The following is a 23,281-nucleotide window of genomic DNA, read 5'->3' as shown; positions in this document are numbered from 1 at the left end:
GCAAAGCTGTCATCAAGGTGGCTACTTTGAAGAATCTCAAAAATATTTTGATTTGTTTCACACTTTTTTGGTTACTACATGATTCCATATATGTTATTTCATAGTGTTGATGTCTTCACTATTATTATTCCTTCTGGTCTTCTAGACAGTGTTCCTCTTTCCAAGGGCTGTGTTCTTTTGCCCATCTTAAACTTTTCTTTTTATTGGCCAGTCTGAGATTTGGCTTTTTCTTTGCAACTCCACCTAGAAGTCCAGCATCCCGGAGTCGCCACTCCACTGTTGATGTTGAGACTGGTGTTTTGCTGGTACTATTTAATGAAGCTGCCAGTTGGGGATTTGTAAGGCATCTGTTTCTCAAACTAGACACTCAAATGTACTTGTCCTTTTGCCCAGTTGTGCACCGGGGCCTCCCACTCCTCTTTCAATTCTGGTTAGAGCCCGTTTGCTCTGTTCTGTGTAGGGAGTAGGACACAGCGTTGTATGAGATCTTCAGTTTCTTGGCAATTTCTTGCATGGAATATTCTTCATTTCTCAGAACAAGAATAGACTGACGAGTTTCAGAAGAAAGTGCTTTGTTTCTGACCATTTTGAGCCTGTAATTGAACCCACAAATGCTGATGCTCCAGATACTCAACTAGTCTAAAGAAGGACAGTTTTATTTATTTGTAGTTTTCAGCTAACAAAATTGCAAAAGGGTTTTCTAATTATAAATTAGCCTTTTAAAATTATAAACTTGGATTAGCTAACACAACATGCCATTGGAACACAGGAGTGATGGTTTCTGATAATGGTCCTCTGTACGCCTATGTAGATAGTCCATAAAAAATCTGCAGTTTCCAGCTACAATAGTCATTTACAACATTAACAATTCATATACTGTATTTCTGATCAATTTGATGTTATTTTACTGGACAAAAATGTGATTTTCTTTCAAAAACAAGGAAAATTCTAAGTGACCCCAAACCTTTGAACAGTAGTGTATATATGTTGCTTCTGAATTTATATAATAAACATTTATCAAGTGATGGCAATTTTCTTTACGTTAGAAATACCAACAAAATCACAGCCTATAGCTACAACTTGTAGTAACCCACTGGTATGCTATACTACACTATACTGTAATGTACTGTGCTGTGCTATACTATACTACACTGATCCCTGTAACATACATCAACCCTAGAGTCTTGTACTACATTTAGCTCAGTCTTGGTTACCTTTCCCCCATCCTCCTGGGACAGTCCTGTGTGCAGGACTGGACCACTCCTTTCCTGCTCTTCTCCTTCTTTTTTTTATATATTTTTTTATTTTACCTTTATTTAACCAGGTAGGCAAGTTGAGAACAAGTTCTCATTTACAATTGCGACCTGGCCAAGATAAAGCAAAGCAGTTCGACAGATACAACGACACAGAGTTACACATGGAGTAAAACAAACATACGGTCAATAATACAGTATAAACAAGTCTATATACTATGTGAGCAAATGAGGTGAGAAGGGAGGTAAATGCAAAAAAGGCCATGGTGGCAAAGTAAATACAATATAGCAAGTAAAACACTGGAATGGTAGTTTTGCAATGGAAGAATGTGCAAAGTAGAAATAAAAATAATGGGGTGCAAAGGAGCAAAATTAATTAATTAATTAAAATTAAATACAGTTGGGAAAGAGGTAGTTGTTTGGGCTAAATTATAGGTGGGCTATGTACAGGTGCAGTAATCTGTGAGCTGCTCTGACAGTTGGTGCTTAAAGCTAGTGAGGGAGATAAGTGTTTCCAGTTTCAGAGATTTTTGTAGTTCGTTCCAGTCATTGGCAGCAGAGAACTGGAAGGAGAGGCGGCCAAAGAAAGAATTGGTTTTGGGGGTGACTAGAGAGATATACCTGCTGGAGCGTGTGCTACAGGTGGGAGATGCTATGGTGACCAGCGAGCTGAGATAAGGGGGGACTTTACCTAGCAGGGTCTTGTAGATGACATGGAGCCAGTGGGTTTGGCGACGAGTATGAAGCGAGGGCCAGCCAACGAGAGCGTACAGGTCGCAATGGTGGGTAGTATATGGGCTTTGGTGACAAAACGGATTGCACTGTGATAGACTGCATCCAATTTGTTGAGTAGGGTATTGGAGGCTATTTTGTAAATGACATCGCCAAAGTCGAGGATTGGTAGGATGGTCAGTTTTACAAGGGTATGTTTGGCAGCATGAGTGAAGGATGCTTTGTTGCGAAATAGGAAGCCAATTCTAGATTTAACTTTGGATTGGAGATGTTTGATATGGGTCTGGAAGGAGAGTTTACAGTCTAACCAGACACCTAAGTATTTGTAGTTGTCCACGTATTCTAAGTCAGAGCTGTCCAGAGTAGTGATGTTGGACAGGCGGGTAGGTGCAGGTAGCGATCGGTTGAAGAGCATGCATTTAGTTTTACTTGTATTTAAGAGCAATTGGAGGCCACGGAAGGAGAGTTGTATGGCATTGAAGCTTGCCTGGAGGGTTGTTAACACAGTGTCCAAAGAAGGGCCGGAAGTATACAGAATTGTGTCGTCTGTGTAGAGGTGGATCAGAGACTCACCAGCAGCAAGAGCGACCTCATTGATGTATACAGAGAAGAGAGTCGGTCCAAGAATTGAACCCTGTGGCACCCCCATAGAGACTGCCAGAGGTCCGGACAGCAGACCCTCCGATTTGACACACTGAACTCTATCAGAGAAGTAGTTGGTGAACCAGGCGAGGCAATCATTTGAGAAACCAAGGCTGTCGAGTCTGCCGATGAGGATGTGGTGATTGACAGAGTCGAAAGCCTTGGCCAGATCAATGAATACGGCTGCACAGTAATGTTTCTTATCGATGGCGGTTAAGATATCGTTTAGGACCTTGAGCGTGGCTGAGGTGCACCCATGACCAGCTCTGAAACCAGATTGCATAGCAGAGAAGGTATGGTGAGATTCGAAATGGTCGGTAATCTGTTTGTTGACTTGGCTTTCGAAGACCTTAGAAAGGCACGGTAGGATAGATATAGGTCTGTAGCAGTTTGGGTCAAGAGTGTCTCCCCCTTTGAAGAGGGGGATAACCGCAGCTGCTTTCCAATCTTTGGGAATCTCAGACGACACGAAAGAGAGGTTGAACAGGCTAGTAATAGGGGTGGCAACAATTTCGGCAGATAATTTTAGAAAGAAAGGGTCCAGATTGTCTAGCCCGGCTGATTTGTAGGGGTCCAGATTTTGCAGCTCTTTCAGAACATCAGCTGAATGGATTTGGGAGAAGGAGAAATGGGGAAGGCTTGGGTGAGTTGCTGTTGGGGGTGCAGTGCTGTTGACCGGGGTAGGAGTAGCCAAGTGGAAAGCATGGCCAGCCGGAGAAAAATGCTTATTGAAATTCTCAATTATGGTGGATTTATCAGTGGTGACAGTGTTTCCTATCTTCAGTGCAGTGGGCAGCTGGGAGGAGGTGTTCTTATTCTCCATGGACTTTACAGTGTCCCAGAACTTTTTTGAGTTAGTGTTGCAGGAAGCAAATTTCTGCTTGAAAAAGCTAGCCTTGGCTTTTCTAACTACCTGTGTATAATGGTTTCTAGCTTCCCTGAACAGCTGCATATCACGGGGGCTGTTCGATGCTAATGCAGAACGCCATAGGATGTTTTTGTGTTGGTTAAGGGCAGTCAGGTCTGGGGAGAACCAAGGGCTATATCTGTTCCTGGTTCTAAATTTCTTGAATGGGGCATGTTTATTTAAGATGGTTAGGAAGGCATTTAAAAAAAATATCCAGACATCCTCTACTGACGGGATGAGATCAATATCCTTCCAGGATACCCCGTCCAGGTCGATTAGAAAGGCCTGCTCGCAGAAGTGTTTCAGAGCGTTTTACAGTGATGAGTGGAGGTTGTTTGACCGCTGACCCATTACAGATGCAGGCAATGAGGCAGTGATCGCTGAGATCTTGGTTGAAGACAGCAGAGGTGTATTTAGAGGGGAAGTTGGTTAAGATGATATCTATGAGGGTGCCCGTGTTTAAGGCTTTGGCGAGGTACCTGGTAGGTTCATTGATAATTTGTGTGAGATTGAGGGCATCAAGTTTAGATTGTAGGATGGCTGGGGTGTTAAGCATGTTCAAGTTTAGGTCGCCTAGCAGCACGAACTCTGAAGATAGATGGGGGGCAATCAGTTCACATATGGTGTCCAGAGCACAGCTGGGGGCAGAGGGTGGTCTATAGCAGGCGGCAACGGTGAGAGACTTGTTTTTAGAGAGGTGGATTTTTAAAAGTAGAAGTTCAAATTGTTTGGGTACAGACCTGGATAGTAGGACAGAACTCTGCAGGCTATCTTTGCAGTAGATTGCAACACCGCCCCCTTTGGCAGTTCTATCTTGTCTGAAAATGTTGTAATTTGGAATTAAAATTTCTGAATTTTTGGTGGTCTTCCTTCAGACACAGCTAGAACATCCGGGTTGGCAGAGTGTGCTAAAGCAGTGAATAGAACAAACTTAGGGAGGAGGCTTCTAATGTTAACATGCATGAAACCAAGGCTATTACGGTTACAGAAGTCGTCAAAAGAGAGCACCTGGGGAATAGGAGTGGAGCTAGGCACTGCCGGGCCTGGATTCACCTCTACATCGCCAGAGGAACATAGGAGGAGTAGAATAAGGGTACGGCTAAAAGCTATAAGAATTGGAGAATTCTCTCTTGGAGGAGAAGGTCAGAGGGGAGGGATCCCTGGCTTATTCGTCCAATGGGTTTTGAGGAGGCGAGGAGAGAGGACGCAAGGGGTATGAAACTGAGATTCTCTCAATATCTCTTGTGAAGGAGACTATTAACTGATAGGTTAGTTTTCTGTGAACTAGACTGGAGGAAGCCTGGCCCCTACATACCTCCTTCCTGAGTTTGGACATTAGAGGTCAAAGGTCAGCCCAGATGGAAATGGAGGAGGATATTTGTTAGCGTAAGGAACAGGTCTTTCTATGTGAGCCAGCCAAGGTAGGCTGTAGAGAAGGGGAGTGGCTGCCCCTTTTCTTTTAGAATGCAAATGTAAAAAATGTGTGTGTACCACAGGAGGCTGGTGGCACCTTAATTGGGGAGGACGGCTCATAGTAATGGCTGGAATTGGTATCAAACCCATGGTTTTCATGTGTTTGATACCATTCCATTTACTCCATCCCAGCCATTATGAGCCGTCCTCTCACCCACTCTCAAGTGTATTTGACTTGTGTAATAGCCAGGTTCATGATTTGAGCAGTTAGGAAACAGTCCTGTGTTAGACTTGATGTGTGTGTTCCCAGGGGGGGCGGTCAAGCCAGACACCATCTCTCCCTCTGACTCACCAACCTCCATCTAACAATATTATATAAACCAGAGCTTAATATAACTCCACAGCTCACATAGGTGACTGTCTTCTGAGTGTGGGTTGATGAGCATGAAAGATATTAACTCATGCTTGTGTGTGTTGCTGCTCTGTATGTAGGAGAGACTACACATGCAAACTTCACTGCTTGGATTTCAAGCATTCATTGTAGGCGGCTTACAGAATTACTTACAACTATAACACACACTAGTTAAAGTCAACAAGAGGACAGTTGTTTGCGTGAAGTGAATACAGCTAGCCCAGCAGGAGACATTTCTGCAACTTAAATTCTCAGGCTGGTAGGCCGTCATTGTAAATAACAATTTGTTCTTAACTGATTTGCCCAGTTAAATCAATAAAAATTAACACTAAGGCATGTTTAGTATGTAGTAATGTTTCCATCTGGTGGCATCAGCAGGAAGAGCATGTGAGTCAACATCAGTGGCTAATATTGGCTCTAACAGTCCATCTTTCTGCAGCGAACCAAAACCAGACAAATATAATACTTTCCACAAACATATAAACAGAGTTGGAGTAGAAAGTTTTTATTCCATTTTAAGATGCAAGTATAATATGAAACATGTTAGAGAATAAATATGTATAATACAACTTGAATAAAGACAGAGAAGCAGGTAGAAGGCCAACCTATCACACAAGAACTCGACTACTGGAAAAGAACCAAAGGAAGAAGCCATAACACACCTTAGTGTATTCTGTCAATCTGGGAAAAAGGAGATGAATGATTGTCAACCAAAAGCAGTAAATCAAATGTAACATCAACCAAACACGTGTGCGAACACACAAATCATAATATAAAACTATACCTGCTTAAAAAAAAATTAAAAACCTGCTTCCATCGTTCATTCTGAATGGCAATCAGTGCAAAGTTGATATAATGTCTGACTACTTCCACGTGTCGGCTGTTAAAGAGATGGTGGTGCAGAACTCGCTGACATCGCCGTTCCATGGGCTGGTATGACATCGCCGTTCCATGGGCTGGTATGACATCGCCGTTCCATGGGCTGGTATGACATCGCCGTTCCATGGGCTGGTATGACATCGCCGTTCCATGGGCTGGTATGACATCGCTGTTCCATGGGCTGGTATGACATCGCTGTTCCATGGGCTGGTATGACAACGGTTCGGAAAACGGAGAAGGATTGATCATGGATCCAACCCAATACTGATGTTGCTATTTTGTGGCATAATTATATTTCATAAAATGTATTATGTTACTTGTGGTTTCACTATTTTACAAGAGACTTGATTCTAGCGATGATAAATAAAAACAAACGCAGACTTCACAGTAGTATAATTTGTTTTTCTTGAATACATCGGCCGACACAGAACAAGAAACATGGCTTCCTTCAGGAAAATTCTTGTTATTGGAGCCAGTTGCAAAATCAAATCAGCCAATTGACCCCCGACCTCTCCGTTGATCATCACACTGATACATGTACTGTAACCCAAAGTGACTTTCAACAATCAGGGCCTTTATTACATCATCGCCAATAGAAAGAGAAATGTTAAACATTTTTTTACAATCAGTGTTCCATTCACAAACTGTAACCACAGTCACCACCTATCAGCCAATCACAATCTCAATAAAATGTATGTGAATATGTTTTCTCAGAGGCAACTTAGTTTTACCTCTGTAATATAGAAGTTTAAATACTCTCCTGAAATCAGACAACTTCCTAAAAATAATATTAAAATAACTGTCACATCACCCCTCTAACGTCCATTAAATCATTCTAAAAGACCCATTCTGTGTACTGAGGAAAGCCTACAGATGGATAGAGCATTCTGTGTACTGAGGAAAGCCTACAGGTGGATAGAGCATTCTGTGTACTGAGGAAAGCCTACAGATGGATAGAGCATTCTGTGTACTGAGGAAAGCCTACAGATGGATAGAGCATTCTGTGTACTGAGGAAAGCCTACAGGTGGATAGAGCATTGTGTACTGAGGAAAGCCTACAGGTGGATAGAGCATTCTGTGTACTGAGGAAAGCCTACAGGTGGATAGAGCATTCTGTGTACTGAGGAAAGCCTACAGATGGATAGAGCATTCTGTGTACTGAGGAAAGCCTACAGATGGATAGAGCATTCTGTGTACTGAGGAAAGCCTACAGGTGGATAGAGCATTCTGTGTACTGAGGAAAGCCTACAGATGGATAGAGCACTCTGTGTACTGAGGAAAGCCTACAGATGGATAGAGCATTCTGTGTACTGAGGAAAGCCTACAGATGGATAGAGCACTCTGTGTACTGATGAAAGCCTACAGATGGATAGAGCATTCTGTGTACTGAGGAAAGCCTACAGATGGATGGAGCAATGTGTACAGAGGAAAGCCTACAGATGGATAGAGCATTGTGTACTGAGGAAAGCCTACAGATGGATAAAGCATTCTGTGTACTGAGGAAAGCCTACAGATGGATAGAGCATTCTGTGTACTGAGGAAAGCCTACAGATGGATAGAGCATTGTGTACCGAGGAAAGCCTACAGATGGATAGAGCATTGTGTGTACTGAGGAAAGCCTACAGATGGATAGAGCATTGTGTGTACTGAGGAAAGCCTACAGATGGATAGAGCATTGTGTACTGAGGAAAGCCTACAGATGGATAGAGCATTCGGTGTACTGAGGAAAGCCTACAGATGGATAGAGCATTCTGTGTACTGAGGAAAGCCTACAGATGGATAGAGCATTCTGTGTACAGAGGAAAGCCTACAGATGGATAGAGCATTCTGTGTACTGAGGAAAGCCTACAAAGGAACAGAGCAGTCATCCAAAAACTCTACAACTCAACTCGATAGCCTATCAACTCAACTCGATAGCCTATCAACTCAATACCCAATCAACTCGACTCCCTATCGCTATCAACTCGACTCGATACCCTCGATAGCCTATCACCAACATCAACTCGATAGCCTGTCACCAACTCGATAGCCTATCACCAACATCAACTCGATAGCCAATCACCAACATCAACTCGATAGCCTATCACCAACACACTCGATAGCCTATCACCAACATCAACTCGATAGCCTATCACCAACATCAACTCGATAGCCTATCACCAACATCAACTCGATAGCCTAGCCTATCACCAACATCAACTCGATAGCCTATCACCAACATCAACTCGATAGCCTATCACCAACATCAACTCGATAGCCTATCACCAACATCAACTCGATAGCCTATCACCAACATCAACTCGATAGCTTATCACCAATATCAACTCGATAGCCTATCACCAACTCGATAGCCTATCACCAATATCAACTCGATAGCCTATCACCAATATCAGCTCGATAGCCTATCACCAATATCAGCTCGATAGCTTATCACCAATATCAGCTCGATAGCCTATCACCAATATCAACTCGATAGCCTATCACCAATATCAACTCGATAGCTTATCACCAATATCAGCTCGATAGCCTATCACCAATAGCAGCTCGACAGCCTATCATCATCATCAACTCAACGGCCTATCATCATCATCATCAACTCAACGACCTATCATCATCATCATCATCATCAACTCAATGACCTATCATCATCATCATCATCATCATCAACTCAATGACCTATCATCATCATCATCATCAACTCAACGACCTATCATCATCATCATCATCAACTCAACGGCCTATCATCAACCCAACGGCCTATCATCATCATCATCATCAACTCATTGACCTATCATCATCATCAACTCAACGACCTATCATCATCATCATCATCATCAACTCAATGACCTATCATCATCATCATCAACAACCTATCATCATCGCCATCAACTCAACGGCCTATCATCATCATCAACTCAACGACCTATCATCATCATCATCAACTCAACGACCTATCATCATCATCAACGGCCTATCATCATCATCAACGCAACGGCCTATCATCATCATCATCAACAACCTATCATCATCATCATCATCAACGACCTATCATCATCAACTCAACGACCTATCATCATCAACGACCTATCATCATCATCAACTCAACGACCTATCATCATCAACTCAACGACCTATCATCAACGGCCTATCATCATCATCAACTCAACGACCTATCATCAACGACCTATCATCAACATCAACTCGATACCCTGTCATCATCAACTCGATACCCTATCAACATCAACTCGATACCCGATCATCATCATCAACTCGATACCCTATCAACATCAACTCGATACCCTATCATCATCATCAACTCGATACCCGATCAACATCATCAACTCGACACCCTATCATCATCAACTCGACACCCGATCATCATCATCAACTCGATACCCTATCATCATCATCAACTCGATACCCGATCATCATCATCAACTCGATACCCTATCATCATCATCATCAACTCGATACCCTATCATCATCATCATCAACTCGATACCCTATCATCATCATCAACTCGATACCCTATCATCATCATCAACTCGATACCCTATCATCATCATCAACTCGATACCCTATCATCATCATCAACTCGATACCCGATCATCATCATCAACTCGATACCCGATCATCATCATCAACTCGATACCCGATCATCAACTCGATACCCGATCATCATCATCAACTCGATACCCTATCAACATCAACTCGATACCCGATCAACATCATCAACTCGACACCCTGTCATCATCAACTCGACACCCGATCATCATCATCAACTCGACACCCTGTCATCATCAACTCGACACCCTGTCATCATCAACTCGACACCCTGTCAACATCAACTCGATACTCTATCAACATCAACTCGATACCCTATCATCATCAACTCGATACCCGATCATCATCATCTCGATACCCGATCATCATCATCAACTCGATCATCATCATCAACTCGATACCCGATCATCATCATCAACTCGATACCCTATCAACATCATCAACTCGATACCCTATCAACATCAACTCGATACCCTGTCATCATCAACTCGATACCCTATCAACATCAACTCGATACCCTATCAACATCAACTCGATACCCTATCAACATGACACCCTATTAACATCAACTCGACACCCTGTCATCATCAACTCGATACCCTATCAACATCAACTCGATACCCTGTCAACATCAACTCGATACCCTATCAACATCAACTCGATACCCTATCAACATCAACTCGATACCCTATCAACATCAACTCGATACCCTATCAACATCAACTCGATACCCTATCAACATCAACTCGATACCCGATCAAAATCCCACAAAAGAAAGCATAACGCCTCATCACATCCTTAAAGAAAAAGAGTAGAATAAGTTCAGCAGGCAGTTGCAAATGAACGAGTGTCAATGAATGAACAATCCTTTTGAGATGTTTCCTTCGTCCTCATGCCGACCGACTCCTCTCTGTCTCTCTATGGGTAGAAGTCGTTTGATGGGCCATCCACATCAGCCCTCTGTACACTAGGAGCTGTTGATGAGGCAAGACGAGGCAGGAGTATTACAGCCTTGGGCCATCACTGGAAGGGATCTGTCTGAGTTTGGGTGGGGGCACTGGGGCAAATTGGTGCCTGTGAGTAAGTAGGATGGGGATTTCCAGGAGTCCTGGGGTAGCAGGTAGCTACTGTAGCTCCAAGGGCCTGGCGATTTCAGGAAACAGGATGGGGGATCAAAAGAAGATCTGCTTGGCATCTGACGGGTTCTGCTCCATGGGACAGTAGGGACATTTCAGTCTGAGGAGAGGAGATAGAGGAGAGAGAGAGTTAGACACACACAGGCAGGTGACTTTAACCACAGAGATACACAGGTCTGACACTGCCGATGGTTGAATGCCCTCCTGTCGGTCGGTCAGCCTGGATCAAACTTACTTTCCAGCGTTGGTGAGTTTGTTGAGGGCGTCTCTGGAGATGACGTGTCCACAGATGAGCTTCATGGGAGGGTTGCTCTCTGACGTCTGCTGTCGGAGGATGGGGCAGGCGAACACAGAGTGGTACCAGCACTTCTTCCCCAGGTCTATCTCAATCTGGAGGGAGGGGAGACAGGACCACTCCGTTACCCTTCTATGACAACCTTCATTAATAATCCATTTTAAAATGGTTATAGTATTATAGATATTACAAATAATTATGAATTACAATTCTTGCTTTTAAAACACTGAGAAATTGTTGCCCAGAGAAAGTCATGAGAGAAAAGCAGAGAGCTTAGAGAGGGAGACTTACGGGCAGCTCGTCCTTGTGTGTCCAGACTCCACTACACTGTCTCTGTTCAATCACCTGTTTGATGTTCATCAGGACGGGCAGGGCCATGCAGCCTGACGCAAAACTGACATTCAACACAGAGAAACATATATCACAGATACATACTGCAGTCAGAAACAAAGACGAGCATTGTAAAATAATCTTACTATCAGCGTCATACTCCTGGCCGTGCGAGTCAAATCAACGTGGATTTGTCATATGCGTTGAATGCAACAGGTGTAGGTAGACCTTACAGTGAAATGCTGAATGCAACAGGTGTAGGTAGACCTTACAGTGAAATGCTGAATGCAACAGGTGTAGGTAGACCTTACAGTGAAATGCTGAATGCAACAGGTGTAGGTAGACCTTACAGTGAAATGCTGAATGCAACAGGTGTAGGTAGACCTTACAGTGAAATGCTGAATGCAACAGGTGTAGGTAGACCTTACAGTGAAATGCTGAATGCAACAGGTGTAGGTAGACCTTACAGTGAAATGCTGAATGCAACAGGTGTAGGTAGACCTTACAGTGAAATGCTGAATGCAACAGGTGTAGGTAGACCTTACAGTGAAATGCTGAATACAACAGGTGTAGGTAGACCTTACAGTGAAATGCTGAATACAACAGGTGTAGGTAGACCTTACAGTGAAATGCTGAATACAACAGGTGTAGGTAGACCTTACAGTGAAATGCTGAATACAACAGGTGTAGACCTTACAGTGAAATGCTTACTTACAAGCCCTGAACCAACAATGCAGTTTTAAGAAAACTAACTAATAATTAAAGAGCAGCAGTAAAGTAACAAGCGAGGCTATATACAGGGTGTTACGGTACAGAGTCAATGTGGAGGTTATATACAGAGTGTTACGGTACAGAGTCAATGTGGAGGCTATATGCAGGGTGTTACGGTACAGAGTCAATGTGGAGGCTATATACAGGGTGTTACGGTACAGAGTCAATGTGGAGGCTATATACAGGGTGTTACGGTACAGAGTCAATGTGGAGGTTATATACAGGGTGTTACGGTACAGAGTCAATGTGGAGGCTATATACAGGGTGTTACGGTACAGAGTCAATGTGGAGGCTATATACAGGGTGTTACGGTACAGAGTCAATGTGGAAGCTATATACAGGGTGTTAGTCGGTACAGAGTCAATGTGGAGGCTATATACAGGGTGTTACGGTACAGAGTCAATGTGGAGGCTATATACAGGGTGTTACGGTACAGAGTCAACGTGGAGGCTATATACAGGGTGTTACGGTACAGAGTCAATGTGGAGGCTATATACAGGGTGTTTACGGTACAGAGTCAATGTGGAGGCTATATACAGGGTGTTACGGTACAGAGTCAATGTGGAGGCTATATACAGGGTGTTACGGTACAGAGTCAATGTGGAGGCTATATACAGGGTGTTACGGTACAGTCAATGTGGAGGCTATATACAGGGTGTTACGGTACAGAGTCAATGTGGAGGCTATATACAGGGTGTTTACGGTACAGAGTCAATGTGGAGGCTATATACAGGGTGTTACGGTACAGAGTCAATGTGCGGGGACACCGGTTAGTTGAGGTAATATGTGCATGTAGGTAGAGTTAAAAAGACTATGCATAGATTATAAACAGAGTAGCAGCACCGTAAAAGAGGGTTCTGGGTAGCCCTTTGATTAGCTGTTAAGGAGTCTTATGACTTGGGGGTAAAAGCTGTTTAGAAGCCTCTTGGACCTAGACTGTGTCTGTCTGTGTCTGTGTGTGTGTGTCTAACCTGACACTGAGAGGTGACTCTACCGATAGCCCCAGCAGCGCGCAGGCGTCCCTGGTGAAGCTGTTACAGATCTCAGCCCATTGGTTGGTCTCTAGCAGAGAGCGGTAGGGAGAGTTCTCTATGCCGTGCCGCAGGTACACCAGACTACCCATGAGGATCTGGATGTCTGGGGGGAGAGGAGACACTTATTAATGATGTCTGGGGGAGAGGAGACCCTGTTAATATGGATGTTTGGCTGGAGAGGAGACAATGTTAATATGGATGTTTGGCTGGAGAGGAGACAATGTTAATATGGATGTCTGGGGGAGAGGAGACAATGTTAATATGGATGTCTGGGGGGAGAGGAGACAATGTTAATATGGATGTCTGGGGGGGGGGAGAGGAGACAATGTTAATATGGATGTCTGGGGGAGAGGAGACAATGTTAATATGGATGTCTGGGGGAGAGGAGACAATGTTAATATGGATGTTTGGCTGGAGAGGAGACAATGTTAATATGGATGTTTGGCTGGAGAGGAGACAATGTTAATATGGATGTCTGGGGGAGAGGAGACAATGTTAATATGGATGTCTGGGGGAGAGGAGACAATGTTAATATGGATGTCTGGGGGAGAGGAGACAATGTTAATATGGATGTCTGGGGGAGAGGAGACAATGTTAATATGGATGTCTGGGGGAGAGGAGGGGAGAGGAGACAATGTTAATATGGATGTCTGGGGGGGGGGAGAGGAGACAATGTTAATATGGATGTCTGGGGGAGAGGAGACAATGTTAATATGGATGTCTGGGGGAGAGGAGACAATGTTAATATGTATGTCTGGGGGAGAGGAGACAATGTTAATATGGATGTCTGGGGGAGAGGAGACAATGTTAATATGGATGTCTGGGGGAGAGGAGACAATGTTAATATGGATGTCTGGGGGGAGAGGAGACAATGTTAATATGTATGTCTGGGGGAGAGGAGACAATGTTAATATGTATGTCTGGGGGAGAGGAGACAATGTTAATATGGATGTCTGGGGGAGAGGAGACAATGTTAATATGGATGTCTGGGGGTGGGGGGCACTGTTAATACGGATGTCTGGGGGAGAGGAAACACTTAACCACTCTTGGGCAGGGGGCAGTATTTTCACCTCCGGATGAAAAGCGTGCCCAAATTAAACTGCCTGCTACTCAGGCCCATAAGCTAGGATATGCATATAATTAGTATATTTGGATAGAAAACACTATAAAGTTTCCAAACCTGTTACAATAATGTCTGTAAGTATAACAGAACTGATATGGCAGGTGAAAACCCGAGGATAATCCAACCAGGAAGTACTATTATTTTGAAAGGCTGTTTTTCCATTGTAAGCCTATCCACCATATAAAGACTTAGGACCCAGTTCACAAGCTCTATGGCTTACACTACAGGTGACCAGTCTTTAGGCATTGTTTCAGGCTTTTACTCTGAAAAATGAGGGAGATACAGCACTTTCAATGAGAGGACAGTGAACATTTCCAGACATGAACCAAGCGCATGATCGGGAGCGCGCCTTTCTTGTTTCTCCTTTTCTATTGAAGAAGCTTTTGTCCGGTTGAAATATTATTGATTATTTATGACAAAAACAACCGGAGGATTGATTTTAAACATCGTTTGACATGTTTCTACGAACTTTTATTGTACTTTTTAAAAACTTTTCGTCTGGACTTAGTGCCCGTGCCTTGTGCATTCGGATTACTGGACTAAACGCGCAAACAAAAAGGACATTTTGGTCATAAAGAGGGACATTGTCGAACAAAACTAACATTTATTGTCTAACAGGGAGACCTGGGAGTGCCACCAGATGAAGATCAAAGGTAAGTGATTCATTTTAATGATATTTCTGACTTTTGTGAAACCTCTCTGTCTGTATGGCTTTCTGTGGCTAGGTGCTGAGCTAACATAATCGCAAAGTGTGCTTTCCCCATAAAGCCTTTTTGAAATCTGACACAGCGGTTGCATTAAGGAGAAGTTTATCTTTATCTGTGTGTTTAACACTTGTATCTTTCATCAATGTTTATGATGAGTATTTCTGTAATTTGATGTGGCTCTGCACTTTCACTGGATGTTTGTTTGAGACAATGCATTTCTGAACATAACACACCAATTTCAAATAAGGTTATTGGACATAAATATGAACTTTATTGAACAAAACACACATTTATTGTGCAACATGAAGTCCTGCGAGTGCCACCTGATGAAGATCCATTAATTTAATCGCTATTTCTGACTTTTGTGAGCCCTCTCCTTGGCTGGAAAATGGCTGTATGGTTTTCTGTGACTAGGCGCTGACCTAACAATCGTTTGGTGTGCTTTCGCCGTAGAGGTCTGCCATGAGAGGTGACTGTATAGTTCCCTAAAGGAAAAGCACCTTTAGTAAATCCGCTTTCTCTGTGAGAGCTTCCCATGTCTGGAATACACTGCCATCAGACACACATAACTGCACCACATATCACACTTTCACAAAATGGGTCAATCAGAGACAGGGGTCATGAAGGATGTCTGAGAGGAGACAGGGGTCATGAATGATCTGGGGGGAGAGGAGACAGGGGTCATGAATGATCTGGGGGGAAGAGGAGACAGGGGTCATGAAGGATGTCTGAGAGGAGAGGAGACAGGGGTCATGAAGGATGTCTGAGCGGAGAGGAGACAGGGGTCATGAAGGATGTCTGAGAAGAGAGACAGGGGTCATGAAGGATGTCTGAGAGGAGACAGGTGTCATGAAGGATGTCTGAGAAGAGAGACAGGGGTCATGAAGGATGTCTGAGAGGAGACAGGTGTCATGAAGGATGTCTGAGAAGAGATGTCTGAGAGGAGACAGGGGTCATGAAGGATGTCTGAGAGGAGACAGGTGTCATGAAGGATGTCTGAGAGGAGACAGGGGTCATGAAGGATGTCTGAGAAGAGAGACAGGGGTCATGAAGGATGTCTGAGAGGAGACAGGTGTCATGAAGGATGTCTGAGAGGAGACAGGGGTCATGAAGGATGTCTGAGAGGAGACAGGTGTCATGAAGGATGTCTGAGAAGAGAGACAGGGGTCATGAAGGATGTCTGAGAGGAGAGGAGACAGGGGTCATGAAGGATGTCTGAGAGGAGAGGAGACAGGGGTCATGAAGGATGTCTGAGGAGACAGGTGTCATGAAGGATGTCTGAGAGGAGACAGGTGTCATGAAGGATGTCTGAGAAGAGAGACAGGGGTCATGAAGGATGTCTGAGAGGAGACAGGTGTCATGAAGGATGTCTGAGAGGAGACAGGGGTCATGAAGGATGTCTGAGAGGAGACAGGTGTCATGAAGGATGTCTGAGGAAGAGAGACAGGGGTCATGAAGGATGTCTGAGAGGAGACAGGGGTCATGAAGGATGTCTGAGAGGAGACAGGGGTCATGAAGGATGTCTGAGAGGAGACAGGGGTCATGAAGGATGTCTGAGAGGAGACAGGGGTCATGAAGGATGTCTGAGAGGAGACAGTGGTCATGAAGGATGTCTGAGAGGAGACAGTGGTCATGAAGGATGTCTGAGAGGAGACAGTGGTCATGAAGTAGGTAGGAAGGAAGGTGTCCATTGACGGACAATTGGAACAGATCATTAGTCAGTTATCTGGTAAGAGAAAGAAGCTATGAAGTCCTGTAAGAAAGCTATTGCAATGGAACCTGCTTGGCAACAGAAAACAACAATTAGAGTTTCTTATTGGATGATTAGGATGTCTTCTTATTGGACAGTTCCTCCCCGTTTCAGTTTATTTTCTTCTGTTTGGTGCCCAATGAACATGATCCCTGTCAAAAAGCTCTTCAAAACCACCAGGAACCCCCAGCCAGGGAGTCTGTCCCTACCCCTCCTCAAAACCACCAGGAACCCCCAGCCAGGGAGTCTGTCCCTACCTCTCTGGTGCGGTGAGGTGAAGGACTTTTAGTGCCTCCATTCAGACCATCATATCTGCCCTCTACATTCCTATCTGTCCCACTCTTACCAGAACAACGGCCCAGGCTATCTGTGTCCCCTACCTCTCTGGTGCGGTGAGGTGAAGGACTGTTAGTGCCTCCATTCAGACCATCATATCTGCCCTCTACATTCCTATCTGTCCCACTCTTACCAGAACAACGGCCCAGGCTGTCTGTGTCCCCTACCTCTCTGGTGCTGTGAGGCGAAGGGCTGTTAGTGCCTCCATTCAGACCATCATATCTGCCCTCTACATTCCTATCTGTCCCACTCTTACCAGAACAACGGCCCAGGCTATCTGTGTCCCCTACCTCTCTGGTGCGGTGAGGTGAAGGACTGTTAGTGCCTCCATTCAGACCATCATATCTGCCCTCTACATTCCTATCTGTCCCACTCTTACCAGAACAACGGCCCAGGCTGTCTGTGTCCCCTACCTCTCTGGTGCTGTGAGGCGAAGGGCTGGAAGTGCCTGGCGTACTGTAGCGCCTCCAGCTGGTTGGTGATGCCTCCGTTTAACAGGCTGATGAAGTAGAGGCGGTGCAGCTTGAACTCCAGGGTACTGTTCAGGTCCAGCAGGCGCTGCCGATTTGTTACTGCCCACCTGAAGCCAGGGAGAGAGAGGATTGTAATCATTAGTGCACACCGCAGCAAACAGTTGCAAATTGAAAACAATTTATATTGGACAAATTCAGGTAGTTCCCTCTCCATTTCCTTCTGTTTAGGTCCTAGTGAATAGACCCCAGGATTAGGCTCAATTCAATTTCAATTCAATTGACCTTCAACCCTGGCATTGACCCAACCCTGACCGGGTGTCTACAAGTCTTGCAGATCTCAATTGTATTCTAAAGTTAATCAGTTACTGAATGGATCAAAATGATCAGTACAGTAAACACTCTAGTGCTGGGGGTCAGTATATAACAGAGATGAGGTACAGTACATACTCTAGTGCTGGTCTAAGGTCAGTAAATAACAGAAGAGGTACAGTAAACACTCTAGTGCTGGTCTGAGGTCAGTATATAACAGAGAGGAGGTACAGGACATACTCTAGTGCTGGTCTGAGGTCCTGCATCCTCAAGGCCTCCAGGATCCTGTTGAGTTCCAAGAACGGCTGCTTCATGCTCATGTCAATCACTACTCCAGACTCCTGGGAGACACACACACACGGCAGGGAGTTATAATACATATGAAACACACCCAAGATCTTCAATTCTGGTTCTGGGGACCAACAGGGTGAGCAGGCTTTTGTTTCATCTCAGCTGTTTACCTGACATAGGTCCTCTGCCACGCTCAGCATGCCTTGTCTGTACAAGTGTTCCACAATGGTCTCACTCAGGTACTTCTGTCTCTCAGGTGAGTCCCACACTGTCTCTGCCACCACTGCACTCACCTCTGCATCAAAGTTCTACAGAAACACAACCAGGAAACAACCAAAGGATAAGTGGAAATACATTTCTCCCTTGTGTGCTTAAATTTATAATACTGTCTTGAACCACAAGGAAGTTGCATCATCTCTTTTCTAAATTGTAAAGATACTATAGTGAAAGCATTTACTGGGAAACTCTCACCCTGTCGATAGCTTTGCCCACTTTGGAGACACTGCCGTGGATGTCCTTGTGTCTGGAGGCCAGCAGCTGTACCGTTTCTTTAATGTTCTTACAACACTGGGCCATGGTCTGAGACAGCACCGTCAGATCTGCATCTCGTACCCCTGAAGGAGAGGTATTTAGAGAGGCGGGACAATCAGGTTTCTGCATTGTGATGCATTGACATTACACAACATTCTATGGCAGCCATGTTAGTGCCATTTCAAATATAATGACATATGTCTATGGTGAGCACCCTATCACAATCACATGGGAATATTCAAACAATGTTATGTAACTGAATGTCTAGAATTACAACGATATTCAAAAGTTGACCCAACTCTGTAAATACATGCCTCTGCCCTGAAGGAGAAACCAATCATGGTTAAAACAAGTCCTAATGTTAAAAGGTTAAAGTAGTCCTGCTGAAAGTTCCATAAAGAGACGTATGAATCACTTCTGTGCCTGAACACTCATGAGTCATGGCACGCAACCGGAGCAAAACAATGTTTCATTTGTCTAGTGGCAAATTGTTTAAAGAAATGCATTGCATATTGTTCCGTGCTTTAGTTATAGTCGTGCATCAAATTCCTCAAATATGGGGCCTTTAACCGTGTGCGGGTATCTATCATTCTTTCATTTAATACCATGCAGCTGCAAGGTACCGGATGACTGGAGTGGACACTACTTCTAAACTACAGCGTGGAGCTGGCATGGCCTTACCGAATGTAACCAGCTGTCCCCGTAGCTCACAGACGCTGCGTAGAAGTTCGTCCAGACGTTCCTCTGACTGGTGTCCGTACATGACGAACCTATGGAGCACCTTCTCCAGCTCCCGCTCCACACACGCACACTGCTCCATACCTAGACTGGGACTCTACCGCATTCACTACCACCTGGGAGAGACAACACACATAACCAAGGGAACTAGGCCTAGGTCAGCGGTTTTCAAACCTCTCCCCATGGACCCCCAGACATTTCACCATTTTGTTGTAGCCCTGAAGTAGCTCATCTGATTCACCTAGTCAAGGGCCTGAAGTAGCTCATTTGATTAATCTAGTCAAGGGCCTGAAGTAGCTCATCTGATTCACCTAGTCAAGGGCCTGAAGTAGCTCATTTGATTCATCTAGCCAAGGGCCTAAAGTAGCTCATTTGATTCATCTAGCCAAGGGCCTGAAGTAGCTCATCTGATTAATCTAGCCAAGGGCCTGAAGTAGCTCATTTGATTCATCTAGCCAAGGGCCTGAAGTAGCCTAGCCAAGGTTCTGAAGTAGCTCATTTGACTCATCTAGCCAAGGGCCTGAAGTAGCTCATCTGATTCATCTAGTCAAGGGCCTGAAGTAGCTCATTTGATTCACCAAGTCAAGGGCCTGAAGTAGCTCATTTGATTAATCTAGTCAAGGGCCTGAAGTAGCTCATTTGATTCATCTAGCCAAGGGCCTGAAGTAGCTCATTTGATTCATCTAGTCAAGGGCCTGAAGTAGCTCATTTGATTAATCTAGCCAAGGGCCTGAAGTAGCTCATTTGATTCATCTAGCCAAGGGCCTGAAGTAGCTCATTTGATTCATCTAGTCAAGGGCCTGAAGTAGCTCATTTGATTCACCAAGTCAAGGGCCTGAAGTAGCTCATTTGATTAATCTAGTCAAGGGCCTGATGTAGCTCATTTGATTCACCAAGTCAAGGGCCTGAAGTAGCTCATTTGATTGATTCATCTAGTCAAGGGCCTGAAGTAGCTCATCTGATTCATCTAGTCAAGGGCCTGAAGTAGCTCATCTGATTCACCTAGTCAAGGGTCTGAAGTAGCTCATCTGATTCATCTAGTCAAGGGCCTGAAGTAGCTCATTTGATTCACCAAGTCAAGGGCCTGAAGTAGCTCATTTGATTAATCTAGTCAAGGGCCTGATGTAGCTCATTTGATTCACCAAGTCAAGGGACTGAAGTAGCTCATTTGATTGATTCATCTAGTCAAGGGCCTGAAGTAGCTCATCTGATTCATCTAGTCAAGGGCCTGAAGTAGATTAGTTGAATCAGGTGTGCTAGCTATAGAAAAGATCAAATACCTGGAACGGCTGGGGGTCCCCAGGGAGAGGTTTGAGAACCACTGAACAAGGTCACAAACAATAGTTCAGCATTTTGCAAGTATCCCATGACCCCTACAGTTTGATTCGCTACTAGTACTGGCATAACTGGTGAACAAAATACTTTATTAGTTGAATCAGATTTGCTAGAGCCTAAAGTGTGCAGTGGCACAGATAAATCATTGACAGGCAGCAGAAAATATGAAAGAAAACCAATCTATTCTAGATCAACAAGTGGATATCATTGTTGTTAGGCCTAAATGTCTTGGTCTCATTGACACATCAGGCATCCCTTGTGTATACATTTGAAAAACATCGCTTTGCAACTTTCCCCTTCTCGTTTTAATTGTATACATCTGACAAATAAAACATTTACTAATGTAGCTACACATCGTGCAAAAAAAGAGTCTACTTTTGGAACCGGTTTGCTCGCTGAAGCTAATAGGCCCTGTCTGCGACCAATGACATTCTACTGCAACACAGGGTTAGCACGGTAGGCTAACTAGGCAAATCGTTTGCTGACACCGAGTTAAGACAAGTAGCGAAATACTAAGAATCTAGCCAGCTGTGTTCTTGATACTTACTAAAAACTCACAACAAAGCTCTGGTAGCAGCTATGTTAGCAAATATCAAGTTAGCTAAGCTAACTAGCCATACCCACAACAACATTATCAAGCCAGCTAGCGTAGCTATATAGCTACTGGTAGCTAGACCTTATCTAGCTGCATAAGAAGTCGTATCAAACACCACTTGGTTACAGTGTCGATTATCATGACTCTGTCAAACCCAATGCAGGTAAGAAGTGTTGGTGAGTAGCTAGCTAACTACGTTTTGTTATTCTGTCCTTTCGCATACACTTCAAGTTGTCGCATAACGTAAACCTAGCAATGGACCGAAGCTGTTTATGTTTGACTCGACAATAACGGTGTATTTTAATCGATTGCATAGTTAGAAAGACAGTCAGATTATCCTAATATTTGTTGCAATTCTCAAATATATCAACAACATGTCATAAAACATCAAATGAGTTAGAAGGGCAACATAAAGCGTCAAAATAAACACCACTTGCCTGTCGTAACAGCGATTCTCCACCAGTCGTGCTTTGTTCTGCGGAACTTCCTTCCGGTGTCGCATAGCTCAGATTTTCATAATAAAAGTACAGTAGTTACATTGACCGTAAAGGTAAGGTTCTTAGACTTGATTCAATGTTTACAGAGTTCCTCATCATCTGGTACATAATTATGTATCTGTATAAAACAAGTAAAATGTAGCATTTGATTCCAATGTTAAATTGTCTCACATAGCCTACAAGTTCATTGCGAACCCCAGGTGGCGCTGTATGGACGGTTCTGAATGGAGATCTATGGCCAGTTTGCATAGCGATGATGCAGACAGGTGTGTGGCTTGGAGCTGGCCAGGGGATTTCCCACCTGTGATGTAACTATCTGGTCGTGACCCCAGACAGGCATTGATGTAAAACACACACACACAAACCATCAATATGCATGTAGATTACTGAAAGTCACTCATAAGACATGTCTCAATTAAGTTCTAAGTCTCAATTCTATCGCTTCATTAACTTGCATCAACACAGACTGAGTGTATCAAAAGAAAGACAAATCTCAGTTGCATAGTTGGGAGTCTGTGTGTAGCCTAGCCTAGGTCACTGGAGACCAAACTTAATGGAGATAGAACTAAAGAAGCTTGTGTAGCCTCTTTTAGCGAGGCCTGGGCGGCCACCCAGCCCCAACCACACACAGCTCACATCACAATCTCACAAAGGTTCCCCTCATGCCAACTGAGAAGTTATTATCCCTGGAACACTTTTTCACCTCTACGTCTATGAAAGTCTTCAAATACATTTGAATGAAATTCCACTGAGAGGAGAGTTTTGGAGCTGGAGATGTAATACTGGCCCCATTGTCTTACTGTGCATGGCTCAGCTCACACTACTATGCTGCATGTGCACGTTGGTCAAACAAGCAAGGGGTGTTCTACGGATTAGAGAAACACTACGAAGTAAGACACGTGTTGTTTTCTGCAGCTCAGTTGGTATGGCTCTTGCAACGGCAGGATAGTGGGTTTGATTCCCGGGACCACCCATACGTAAACAAATGTATGCAGGCATGACTGTAAATTGCTTTGGATAAAAGCTAAATGCTAAATGGTATATATTATTATTATATTAGAACATCTGTACAAGTCAAAACAACTCCAATTGATATAATCTTTCACTCCTTATGATCTAAACATGCATAATCACACTTCACAACAGAAGATTGGACAGATTTTTGCATGGGATCTTTCTAGAAGGTGCTATGAAGCCCCCGATAGGCTAGATTACAGTGATGCACATC

At 44.0% G+C, this 23,281-nt stretch overlaps 1 protein-coding gene across 1 annotated transcript; it reads right to left on the bottom strand.

Moving 5' to 3' along the window:
• Positions 1 to 10,419: 10,419 nt before the first annotated feature.
• Positions 10,420 to 22,082, bottom strand: LOC112238644 (E3 ubiquitin-protein transferase RMND5B-like). The gene is made up of 10 exons (XM_042325969.1): positions 21,994 to 22,082; positions 19,570 to 19,742; positions 18,829 to 18,971; positions 18,528 to 18,665; positions 18,307 to 18,407; positions 17,698 to 17,864; positions 13,306 to 13,471; positions 11,525 to 11,627; positions 11,174 to 11,328; positions 10,420 to 11,038 (listed from the first exon to the last, which is right to left on the bottom strand). Exons 2-10 carry the CDS (start codon positions 19,706 to 19,708, stop codon positions 10,975 to 10,977), a joined length of 1,176 nt encoding a protein of 391 aa, XP_042181903.1. The 5' UTR covers positions 19,709 to 19,742; positions 21,994 to 22,082; the 3' UTR covers positions 10,420 to 10,974.
• Between the last annotated feature and the right edge of the window lie 1,199 nt (positions 22,083 to 23,281).

Source organism: Oncorhynchus tshawytscha, linkage group LG08 (assembly GCF_018296145.1).
Source record: "Oncorhynchus tshawytscha isolate Ot180627B linkage group LG08, Otsh_v2.0, whole genome shotgun sequence".
In the NCBI taxonomy this organism is placed as follows: domain Eukaryota; kingdom Metazoa; phylum Chordata; class Actinopteri; order Salmoniformes; family Salmonidae; genus Oncorhynchus; species Oncorhynchus tshawytscha.
The sequence above is the reverse complement of the archived record's forward strand: the minus strand, read 5'-3'. Positions and strand labels throughout refer to the sequence as shown.